At 42.1% G+C, this 12,182-nt stretch overlaps 2 protein-coding genes across 2 annotated transcripts in view; both read left to right on the top strand.

The window, feature by feature from the left end:
- Positions 1-12,182, top strand: part of rabgap1 (RAB GTPase activating protein 1) — a 54,112-nt gene that overhangs the window by 24,088 nt on the left and 17,842 nt on the right.
- LOC116388198 (probable G-protein coupled receptor 21) lies at positions 7-6,265 on the top strand. Its single transcript, XM_031855867.1, has one exon. It carries the CDS (start codon positions 3,212-3,214, stop codon positions 4,442-4,444), a length of 1,233 nt encoding a protein of 410 aa, XP_031711727.1. The 5' UTR covers positions 7-3,211; the 3' UTR covers positions 4,445-6,265.

The raw sequence follows: 12,182 nt of genomic DNA on the forward strand, positions 1-12,182 counted from the left end.
GTGTGTGTGTGTGTGTGTGTGTGTGTGTGTGTGTGTGTGTGTGTGTGTGTGTCCACGCTACACCAAATTGCCCTCCCTGAGACACACTCTTCTTCGGATGTAGTGCCGCTACATCCTCATTAGGACGAGGATGTAGCGGCACTACATAGGATGGTGATTACTGCCCACTGAAGTGTCTATGATTCTGAGTAATTAAATGGAATCGGCACATCATATAATCTAAAAATAACGGAGTTGGTGATTATTCTAGCACAGTCAGCTGAGGGACACGGAGGGACACTAGTTAGGGATAACCTGGTTAAGAAAATTGAAGGAAAAAGAGTTCAACCGAGTCCTTTAAAGCCCTGCAAGAAAACATCTTTCAGTTGATGTTGCCCGTGAGGAAGATTAAAAGACGCCTGGAGAGGTCACGCTACCTCGGTATAGCTGACTGCTAAGTGGAGGCACAGCATCTGCTGATGCATTCACAATCAGGAGCGCACACACGCACACACAACATTGGCAAAGTTACTGTTCAAATTTCATGTGAAATGAAAAGTAATAATACAATCTGACAATGTTTGGATCTTGCTTGTACTTTGCTTACATATACAGTAGTACATTGGCTCTATTACAACCATTAGGTACTAACTACTTCTCAGAATACAAGTTGTTGCCACTTGGTACTAAATATGTGTTATTATACAAGTGTCCATACAGTTGTAGCTTCTCTCTCTCTCTCTCTCTCTCTCTCTCTCTCTCTCTCTCTCTCGGTGTATCTTGCCCTTGCAGAGACACATGGAGTTGCATAGTTAAGCAGGAAACAACTAAAACCCACTTAAATATCTGAAAAGACCCTTGGGGGGGAAAGCAGGCCATTTGTGTAATGATACATTACGTAAGCACCATTGTTATAGGTTTACATTGTAAAAGGTACGAGTACTGAGTACTGTGTGTGAGCATGTGCTTACTTTTGAGTGTGATGTTGTAACGTATTTAAGGCATATTGCATGGAATGTTTTTTTTTTTTCAAGTATTAATAATAAACCCTCTTTGTTGCTGTTGTGAGTTCATTAAACTTTAATTAGACTAGCGCACTATAAGCATATTTATATTGCACATTGTTTTATTTATTTTCATTGCTTCCTTTTTACAGCGGTTCTTCCTGCTGTATATCCGTTCAATCCGTTCAAACCGATATATTTTTAAGCAAAGCATTTCCCAGTTGGACTTAAAGTGGCCTTGGAAATTAATAATTTTAGCATCTCCACCTCTTTACATTTCATCTCTGAACTCGCTGAAACATTGAATCGCAGCTTTCCATGTCTCCTTCACTTGCAGTTTGCACCTAGAAGGCAGTCCCGGTTACTAATAGCATAATTACTTGATGTGTTAGTGAATCAGCTGGTAATTACACACAGGCTGTGTGCGCAAATTCAATTACTTGCGCTTTGCTTTCATGTATTTAAATCCGTCTCTTAAGCTTTCATGTGGCTGCTGTTTATTAATAATAGTTTACAAATGTGAAAATTAGTAAAGTAATTAAAATGTATTTAACACATTAATTGTGATCAAAGTACAATAGAGTACCAGCCTGAAAAGAACTCGGAGCCAGTGAAAATGCAGTTATGGCTTCCTTAACAAACAAGTAGAGAAAATGTAACACGGTCATCTTAATGGATTCTTTCTTTTAAATAACAAGACTTTTAACAGTCCGTCTCTGTGCTTTTTATTTAGAGAAGCAGAATTTAAACTCGCACACATAAGAGCTTATATAACCTTTGTGCAGCATTAAGCGAATACTGTATGTAAAGGAGTCACAAGACACAGTGCTATAGGGGGACCCGCTGCCTTGTACTGTATGTCCTTGGTTTACAATTAGACTAATAATAGAAATAGTTCCTGTAAACTGCACCCAGGCATGCAGTTTTTGTCTTCCTGCAAGCAAATACAATAACTTTTCTGCACTGTAGAAAGACAATGTCCATTCTTACAGCTCAACATGCCCTAAGAGGTGAGAGGCTGTGGAGATGTCGACGGTCAAAAGAGCCCCGAACACTGAATGTTACTAATTTGAACAGTGTGAAAGAGTGTTTGAATCTTGGGGTGATTATGAGAAACACTGCCATTAAACAATAAATAAATGAAACAGGAAGGGGTGAGAGGGTGGGGGAAGGAGGCAAGCCTTGTGCCCTGACAGTTTATCATTGGTTGGAGCCACAGGGAAGGGGAGGGGCCTCAGTGACACTGTTTCTGTAGAGAGAGAGGCAGAGGGAGAGACAGCAAAGGAGGATAAATGAACACGGGGGGTTTCTCCCAGCATCGGTATGCCTGCCTACCTCATATCCAGTTCAGACATAGTTGCTGCTCCTCTGGATAGAAACAACAGCTGAGGTGTGATTGTATGTGTGTGTGTGTGTGTGTGTGTGTGTGTGTACGTGTTTTAAATATCAGTCACCCTGCGCACCGCCTTCATCCTCTCGGCTCACGGCAGTCCACTGTGATCTTACTGCGAAGGACCAGACAGAAAACTGAGACAAGAGCAAGTGGACATAGAGTGAAAAGAGGCAAGAAACAAGAAGAAGAAGAAGCTGGAGAGAGAAGCAGGACGGGCAGAATAAAAAAGGGGATATTACGCTTAATGTCTCCTTCATGTACACGGCACATTACACAGTAATGTCTTTTTCCTGGAAGCTGTGACTCTGTGGACTATAGAGAGATAAAAGAGAGCTTCAGTCTGTGCTTTCAGCAGCTGCAGCAGATGTTGAAGACATCCTTGACTTTATAGGGAGCGGAGGCATTTCAAGCATAGATTGGACTGGAATTCCTTTAAACAAAGTCACATTTCATTCTTTTTATTTTGTATTTCTTCAGCTGGGAAGTTTGCTTAACCGGAAAGACGAGAAGGAATACAAACATTTCTTTTTGTGTGTTTTGTCTGTTTTTACGCTGGTGGTTTTGTATATTTATTGTATATTCGTAAAACCACAACTGCCCGCTCCGACGACAAACCCTGGGGGGCTTCTCACCTTTCTCTGTCCTTTCCATCCCTCCTGCATTTGAAATGGCAGATGGCAGCCGGCTCATCATGGAACCGAAGCATGGAGCTTTTTGTTTGGACTGAAACCACACAGCTCCTTTCAGAACCAGCCAGTTGCCTGTCAAAATAGTGGGTTCTTCGGATCCCCGTACCCTCGAAGGGCCCCCGAGACACATATTCCAGCCCAAGACGATGAATTCCTCCCTGGATCCACTGAACCAGAGCTCCGCTGACCCGTCAAACATATCCGCTCCCTTCTGCCTACTTGCGATAGGCTATTCCCAAATTTTCACCACCTGCCTCCTTGAAGTCTCCATCATATGTCTTCTCACTGTTCTCATTATTTCTGGTAACCTGGTGGTGATTTTTGTGTTTCACTGCGCCCCCTTGCTCAGCCAGCACACCACCAGTGCTTTCATCCAGACTATGGCGTACGCTGATCTGCTGGTGGGGGTCAGCTGCCTGTTCCCCTCGCTGTCCCTCCTCCATCACCTCCAGGGTCTCGACCCCAAACTCACCTGCCAGGTGTTCGGGTACATGGTGTCCGTTTTGAAATCGGTTTCAATGGTGTCGTTGGCGTGCGTGAGCGTAGACCGCTACATTGCCATCATGCGGCCTCTGACTTACGCCTCCCTGGTGACACCTTGTCGAGTGCGATGCTGCATCGTTCTGATATGGCTGTACTCCGCTCTGGTGTTTCTCCCGTCGTTTCTCGGTTGGGGGAAACCTGGCTACCACGGGGATGTGGTGGAGTGGTGCGCGGTCGAGTGGAGGACCAGTCCGGCTTTCACGACCTTCATAGTCGCGCTGCTCTACGCCCCGGCTGCCCTCACGGTTTGCTTCACCTACGGCAACATCTTCAAGATCTGCAGACAGCACACCCGGGAGATCAGCGAGCGCCACGCACGTTACCGGCCCCAACAGCTGCAGGGCCCGGGATCGACGGTGGGATTGGCCGTCAAGGACGGCAGTGCAGTAGAGCAAGGGCAGTTGTCCCACTTGTCCCAACCACAAAAATCCCAAACACAGTATCAGCAGCCCACGTCAACCTACCCAGACAAGCGATACGCTATGGTACTGTTCCGCATCACCAGCGTGTTTTACATCCTCTGGTTGCCCTACATCGTCTACTTTCTGTTGGAGAGCGGTGGGATCTACCACCACCCTGCCGTCTCATTTTTCACCACATGGCTCGCCATCAGCAACAGCTTCTGTAACTGTCTCATCTACAGTCTCTCCAATTCTGCCTTCAGGAAGGGCCTCAAACGCCTCTGCTCCTTCTGTTTGCAGCGCAGTGGCAGTAGTGGCTTTGGGGTTAGGAGCACCAAGAAGGCGTTCGTTGGTTCTGTCGAAAAAGGATGTGGAGGAACTGGGTATGGATTCGGTCATGGGGAAATAGGAATCGGCACAACATGTCACGTGTAGAGCACACAAGAGAGGAAACCCTCGTGCCAAATTAGCATTTGAACTGGTTAAAAGATGCCTGATGTGAGTGCCTCTTTTGAAGCTTAAATGTGCTGGAAAGAGGTGGAAGGAGCCGTTGATCTGCCACTGCTGTCTCTGTCGCATTTGGAGGTTACACAGGCGTCCTCTCTGCACACTCCACAGCTGGCAAAGACAGAGGAAAGGAGTCGAGAGCAAAGCGCTGAAGGAGAAAAGGCACAAATAGCCATGCAAGGTGTTTTTAAAAATGGTCAAGAAAACTCAGAATACTTACTTGTTGGAAAGGAGCAGAAAAAGGTGTCTGAGAAATGAACTCGTTTGAGGTAGAACATTTGCATCCTAAAGTTTTCTGAGATTTATAACTTATTTTGCCAAAACAACAAAACGTTGCAAGAAAAGTGTTGTGAAAAGCTGTGAGTTGAACAATGCGACCTTTTGTTGCCAGATAATCAGGATGGTTGCAAACGGAACGAACGTTGACTGCTGTTTTTTTAAGTAATGTGACGCTGAGGTGAACTGCCAATAGAGAGTTCTTTAAATGTGTTTTGACTTTCTCTTACCCATCTCAGTATCTGAATACTTAAAGTGATGCAGCAGTGTGTTTGTGTATTGTGTATTTGTTGTGCCTCTATGTTGATGCTGCCCATCTCGGTTGTACGTCTGTTAACTGAACAAAAAGCAAACGGTAGTTTCATCGAATTTATCTTTCAATCAATTTTTCAAATCTTGTCAGTTTCATTGCACTTTTGTTGTTTTGATTATATAACTAAATGTATTTCATAACTACCCAAGGTAAAGCGAGTCTAAGAAAGGATGTATTTGTTCGCTTATTTTACACTGATTGTTGGTACATCATTGGACTGTTTTTTATTTTTTTAAGGCTTTGATCAAAGAAAAATGTTAAACTCTTAGAAAAATGACCCTTGAACTGTGATCCTGACCCCTTGTCTTTGTTAATTGGTTGAGCGGTCTTAAACATGCAATTGTGAAGATTTCATAATTACATATTCTTGCGAATAATTACCGTGTTAAAATCTAGGCGTACTTTATGCTGTATGTATTCTTTTTTTGGATCCCCATTAGCTTCCACAAAGAGGTCGCTTGTCTTCCTGGTAGTCCACAAAACAATCAATAACAATATAAATCAATTTTAAATCAAACTGTCACTAAAACAAGAAAAGACAAAACAAACCAAATGTAAGTATCAGGAGATAACCGCTCTGCGTATGGAACAATAAACAATGGTGGCCTACAATGGAAACAAAAACAAAATAGTCACTAATACAATATAGTAAAACCTATCAAAAGGATTCTAAAACAAACCAAAATAACATCTATATGAGTCATCCATTTTTGTTTTAGTGACTTTCTGAAAGAAAATCTTTCAGTCTGTCTGATGTGGTGGGGAGCATATTCCAAGCAGAAGAAGTTCTAGAAGAAGAAGAAACACTTTGTTTTGACTCACACGTTCGCACGGACTGAACAATAAAAACTAATCTGGCTGCTCTGTTCTGTTCAATTTGAATTTCTTTTTAGAAGCTTCTCAGCTGCACTCAGCCAAAACGACTGGGCAGTGCTCCAGGTGTATTGGGCTGTGACGGCATTATTGTGCCTGTATTAGGGGACTTGTGTGTGTACACACACACACCAACACCTATGGATCAAATGTAAACAGAGCAGACACATAGCCCATTCCCTCTGCTGCCAGCAGGCTAACCTCTGGTTAAACTCTGACCTCTTTACAGCACCAGGAAGAAGACTGAGCCCTCAACTCCCCGAGGTTCAGGTGTGTGTGTGTGTGTGTGTGTGTGTGTGCGCGTGCGCGCGTGTACGTCAGCGTCTTTGTGCAAGCATGTGTTGTAGTCCGTCCACTTGTCCCCATGAGTAGTTTTGTGGGTTCTTTTCACTCTTAACTTGATATTTAATACACATTTATCAGACCAATAATAAGCTGAAATGAATCCAAGTGTGCATACTGCACTCCACTCAGAAATTGTGAAATATTGTCACTATTTTGAACCACGTCACCGTTTATTTCGGTGCAGATCGTCTAACTTAAAGAAAGTTAAACAAAAATATCTAATACCAGGTGATTTAGTAAAATGCAAATGCGTTTTCCACAGAGTTTGTGTAGGTCCACTGTATTGGCACAGGGGATGCCTTGTGTTGCATGAATATGGCTGTTTCTCAGCATATAGTGATATATTGTTGCCTTGATATACAAATGAACATGACGTGTTGGGGGAGAGTATTTTCCTCACATTTCTTCATTCATAGACCCACGACTTTTTAGAGGGAACGGCACAGACTGGATACGTACGTTAGCCAGCCTTGATTCCACACTCAGTACATGATAACCTGAGCCCCATTTGTTTGTCATTAAGAAAATTCAGCCTCACTAAAAAATATTACTCGAAACTGTTATTTTTTTGCCTTCTAATTTATTTGTTCGTGTGTGTCTGGGTATGTTAGGATTTTGACTGTTTACGGTGTTCCAGCGAGGGCGCTAACAGATTTTCATTGCTTTGTTAGCTGCACATCACTCCCCTCGAGTATACTGTATTTTTGTGAGTGCATGCGAGTATGAAGTACAGTGGTGGTAGATTCACATGTCGTATTTATACAGGCTGGCTGTTATCTGTGAAGCATTGTTCCTATTTGTACCGTCTTTTGTTCAGAAATGACGTTTACAGAAACGGCATGTCCAGAAATGGCGAATTGAATGTCTGCGTGTTGCTACAGAAATTTTTATCTTTGTAAAATGACATAGTTGTGAACTCTTAATTAGATTTAGTAGCATGCTTCTCTATTGAAAGGAGTCTCGATGAAGGATGCATTTTATTTTACTTGACCATTTTCTGTTAAGCTCTCTCTACTGACTTTTGCGATTTGGGTAAATAGATAACTTTTGAATTTGAGGAAAGATGAAAAGATGTTCTCAAGGGAATACCACTCTGGTGGTGGTTGTGTCGAGGTGCGGCGCCATGTTGGGTAGGATTAGAAAGAGCAAGGGAATGTGGACACCGGCTGGTTTAGAAATCTATCTGTCGGTTAAATACAGTCTCCTGTCATTTAAAATGAGTTAAACACTGGAAGGCTGTCTGCAGATAGGGTTTTTCAGGTAAAATATAAATACAATATCAATGGTTCCTAGCTTCCTTAATGACTTTTTTTTTTGTGTTTCCAGAGTCATTTTATTTCATTTTAAGCCCTTTTACGAGTTGTCCTGAAACATTAGAAGGTGGCTGCTGCTTCGTCTTCCTCTTCGTCCTCTGGCATTGTGTGTGGTTGGCAAACGGCTTTAGTTGCATCGCTACTTTTAGAACTGGGGCTACCCAGATGTGAATCTGTCCCGGGAGCAAGCATAGTCCGTATGTATTCTACTGTACATGTGGATCAATGTAAATATTAAGTTTGTAGAAACTGTATCTTGATTTTATTCAGATACAGAACACCTTATTTAAAATAACCTACAAAACAGATTTTGAGGCACACATTTTTATCTTGAACATTCTCTGTCCAAAAAGAAAAAAACAATACAAAAGCATTTTACGCCAACTGAATATTGGTTGGCTCTTGTATCTTAGAGTAGACGGTATGCTGAATGGGCAGTACAGCCTCACTCTTGTAGTGCACTTTAACACACACACCACACCAGACTCCCACTAATGGCCAATTCATGACCAATTCATGACAATAATCTGTTCTGAGTAACACTGTTACAAAACCTTATTGAGGAAACGTCCCAAAAGAGGAAGGAATTTATCTCTGCGTGTGATTTTTGTACACAATGAATGCTGGAAATTGCTCACAGTCAACAATGGGGCATCTGTAAAATTCAGATTGAGAAAAATGAAGCTATTACTGTACAGATCCGGACAAACTACGTCATATTTCATGCGTCATGGGTGTTGAGTTTGGGATAAGGTTTTTGTAAGATGTGTGCTTTTATAGTTGGAGAATGTTTGGGTAATGCAAAAGGCCAAACATGTTTGATATTGCTGTCATGAAAGTGAGTCTGTGAATTTCTTTATTTCATTACACGATGCTTTGTAGGTGAAACACCTATATGGTATTAAAACGTGTACATGTTGTGTATCTGTACTGTGCAAATAAATGTAATGTTATCTCAATGTATTTAAACTTCCTTGTGCTAATTGCCTCGCAACGAACACAGGCATGGTGGACACCATTTCTTTTATCATCAGTTTCTTTACCCTCTCGCAGGTGAAACGTCTTTAAGTATTCACCACTAAAGTACGTTCCTCTCTGTCGTCTCCATCCTCATCAGATGCATATTGTCCCTGCTCTCCTTCTGCCGAAGCTGCTTACCAGTGCACAAAAAGTAGGGCATGAGACAGACGATTAAGATTTAATGATGGATGACGCCAAGGTGAGGAAACAGCGCTACGGGTAGCTTAAACACGTGCTGTGTCCATTACACATTATTGTAAAGAAATTACAGATTTAAACTATTATTATTTGCTTTGTTAATAAAGGAAGTAAACATCTCAATTGTTAGCGATGAAAGCAGCTGTCAAGGCTCTACTAAGCATTAAAGTTAATGTCACATTCACTGTTTCTTCTATAAATGAAATCTGAATCCAGTAATATATTGAAAGTATAGCTCTCAGGGTTGTTTTGTGTTGGGTAGCGAGGTTTGTATCAGGCTTGATAAGTATCACCCTGTGTTCTCTTGGCATCTCAGCAGAGTCCTTTAGGAGCAGAGAAAGAATAACAGAATGACATGTCAGCCTTTGTGTTGAGTCAGAGAAAATCAGGGACATAAACAATAGAAGGCTAGCTACTCAGCCTTCCCACGGAAGCCCTACTCCGGTACTTTATTCCTAGCTTTAGACACGCGCACACACACACACACACAGACACAGACACACACACACACTGTACCTCTGCCCCCAGTGAACAGTTTTTACTATATGTTTATAATATAATACGTTCCATTCAGTTTAAAGATGCTCTTTGATTTCCCTACAGTGTCACTGACCGTAGACAGTGCGTCGACACATTCATACTGTAGTGTTCGTTAGGACAGTTTGGACAAAATTAACTGTTGCAGTTGGTTTCATATCTGTCACCATAGTTGCTGTTGAACGAAAATAGCGGGTACTTGTTTAGACTCATGGCTTGTAACTTTTCAAAAAAAGGTCTGCGTCCCAGCATAAAATGTCTCCTCTGCAGTAAACATTCAGTCTCGTATGGTTTTATCAACATTCTTCTCACAGTTTTCAACTTAACCTTACGACATATTCCTTTACAGTGTTTCATTAAACAAGTGTGTGTGAAGCCTTGCTGAAAGTAACTCGTATGGAGATAGAGCGATTGCCCTAGCATAGCATAACGGCCGGGGGAAAGCTAGCCCAGTTATGTTAACTTCAAACGCATGTCTTTCCAGCACCTTTAAAGCGCCCCAATAAGCAGATCCCAGTGACTTCCAGCTGCAGAATTGTCATCACTGTGAGGTTACAAGGCAGCCAGTCGACACTCCTGGAAATCACTCCAGTTTTAACAGCACGTAACTCCCCGTAAAACCACAACTTAGTGTTTTTACACTTTGTTTGAGAACGTATTTTGCAGGCTGCTTCCAGTCTTAATGCTATCTCTTATGCTATTCAATCTCTATACTACCCAAGCTGACCACAGGCACTGCTCTTTGTAAAGCAGCCATATTCTTGTTGCAGATTATAAATATGGATTAAAGTGCTCAAGTGTCAATTAAAGCTACGCCACTATTTATGTCATCACCTTTCACTGTCTTCTTTATACATTTCCACAGAGATACACTATTCTTAGCATTATCTGTCTCTTCTCTCTCTCTCTCTTAATTGCTTGAACTTGCTCTCACACTTTGTCCACAATCATGAGACACTGGATATGTTTTCTGTCCCCTCTCACGCTACCCTCATTCCAATCCTCACTTTAACTGAATAGACGGACAGAAAGGAAGCTAATTGGCCGTTATGTCAGAGGTCTTTGTACATGCTCTCAGCACTCCAGATAAGTATGGCTAAGTGGTGCTTGTATAAACATGGATCCTTATCATTCACTGAGAGACTGCAGCCCAGTTTAATGGGCCCTTCACACTGGTAGCAGAAGCTCTGTCCCTGTGCTCTAAAATTGCATCAATACCAATTTCAAGATCAAGATTTCTAGGGTGCCTGTGTTTTTTTTTTTTTTGGAATAATCGATTAATCATGTGGTCTATGAAATGTCAAAATATGGTACAAAAATGCCTCTCGCTACTTCCCAGAGCCCGAGGTGATGTCTTCAAATGTGTGGTTTTGTTGAGACACTCAGTTTACAGTAATATATGACAAAGACCAGTTTGTAAATTAGAATTATACAGAGTGTGTTGCAGGACTCCCCATTTGGGTGTAATATAATAACATAGTAATAAACACCAACCATATAACAGAGGAACTGTTACACTCATAATCATCACTACTGAAATTTCCCTAAGCATCTAGTTTAGCTGGCTGTGCACACACACACACACACACACAGTAACTATGACGTACAGGGTGTGGTGGAAGTTGTGGAGTAGCCCCCTGTTGTCGGTCTCTGATCCCCATTACCTCACTTTGTTTTACTATTCTTTTCTTCCTGCATTTCTTCTTCTACTTATATTATTTTGGTTTGACTTTCCTCCTCCTGTGGAAGCTGGAATAGAACCCTTTGAAAGAAAGAGAGGGAAGGACATGATGGGTGCAGTAACAGAGAGAACAATAAGGTATAATTAGCTACAAAGAGAACAAGAGATTTAAAAAAAAAAAAAAAAAAAAAACACAAACAAAAAATGTATTTAAATTCAGGGATTTCTGTTTTAACTTGCATCCATGTGGGCCATGGTGTAGGATGGGTTTCTTAGTTGGGATTTTGCACCCCGAGAGGAATTGATGGTAATCCTGCAAAAGTGCCATTGAGCAAGGCACAGGATGCTGAAAAACTCAAAGGAGTACTTTTTAACATCCCAATGTGTAGTGGAACATTTCCCTACATTGATCAATGGAGTATCACATTAATGTGCTCCTTTCTCATGAACTTGGCGAGGCATTATTGTTACTCACCGCTGACGAATGGAAATGTCACAGCTCTGTCACTTCTATCCACCTTTCACTCACCTAATTAGTTCATTCAGTGCACCTGCCAGTCACACTCACCTCTTCAGCTCATCACTCTCACCTGCTCACTCTGCCTCTTCACTATTTAAACCCCTGCCTCAGACACACTCACTGCCAGATCGTTCTTTGCATTCATGCTCAACTTTCCCGCACTCACCCATGGACTGATTCCCTGTTGCCGACCCTGCCTGTCCCAGACTGCCTCGCCTTTCCTCTGTCCTGGTAACTTACTCAGCCCTTCTGTCCTTGACCACGAGAAACTTGTCGGATTCTTCCAGAGAATCTTCTGCCTGTCGTGTGTTACAAATAAAGAACTCAAATCATACCAGTCCTGGTGTTGTCGTACTGCTCCTGGGTCCTAACTACACCCGTTACAGGAAACCTTTCTTTGCCTTTGCTGACTGTCTCATTATTCACTGACGGTAGAGAGCACGGTCACAGCACCAGGCTAAACAAAGAAGAACAAAACGGATTTCTGATTCAAAGTTTAATGAATGCCCCATCTTTGTATTAAACAACATGCGGTGTCCACTTCAGAGCCACTTTACCACCAAGTACTGTGAAGATATCTTAAAATGTGT

Source organism: Anarrhichthys ocellatus, unplaced genomic scaffold (genome assembly GCF_004355925.1).
Source record: "Anarrhichthys ocellatus isolate YVR2014 unplaced genomic scaffold, GSC_Weel_1.0 scaffold16, whole genome shotgun sequence".
Classification (NCBI taxonomy): domain Eukaryota; kingdom Metazoa; phylum Chordata; class Actinopteri; order Perciformes; family Anarhichadidae; genus Anarrhichthys; species Anarrhichthys ocellatus.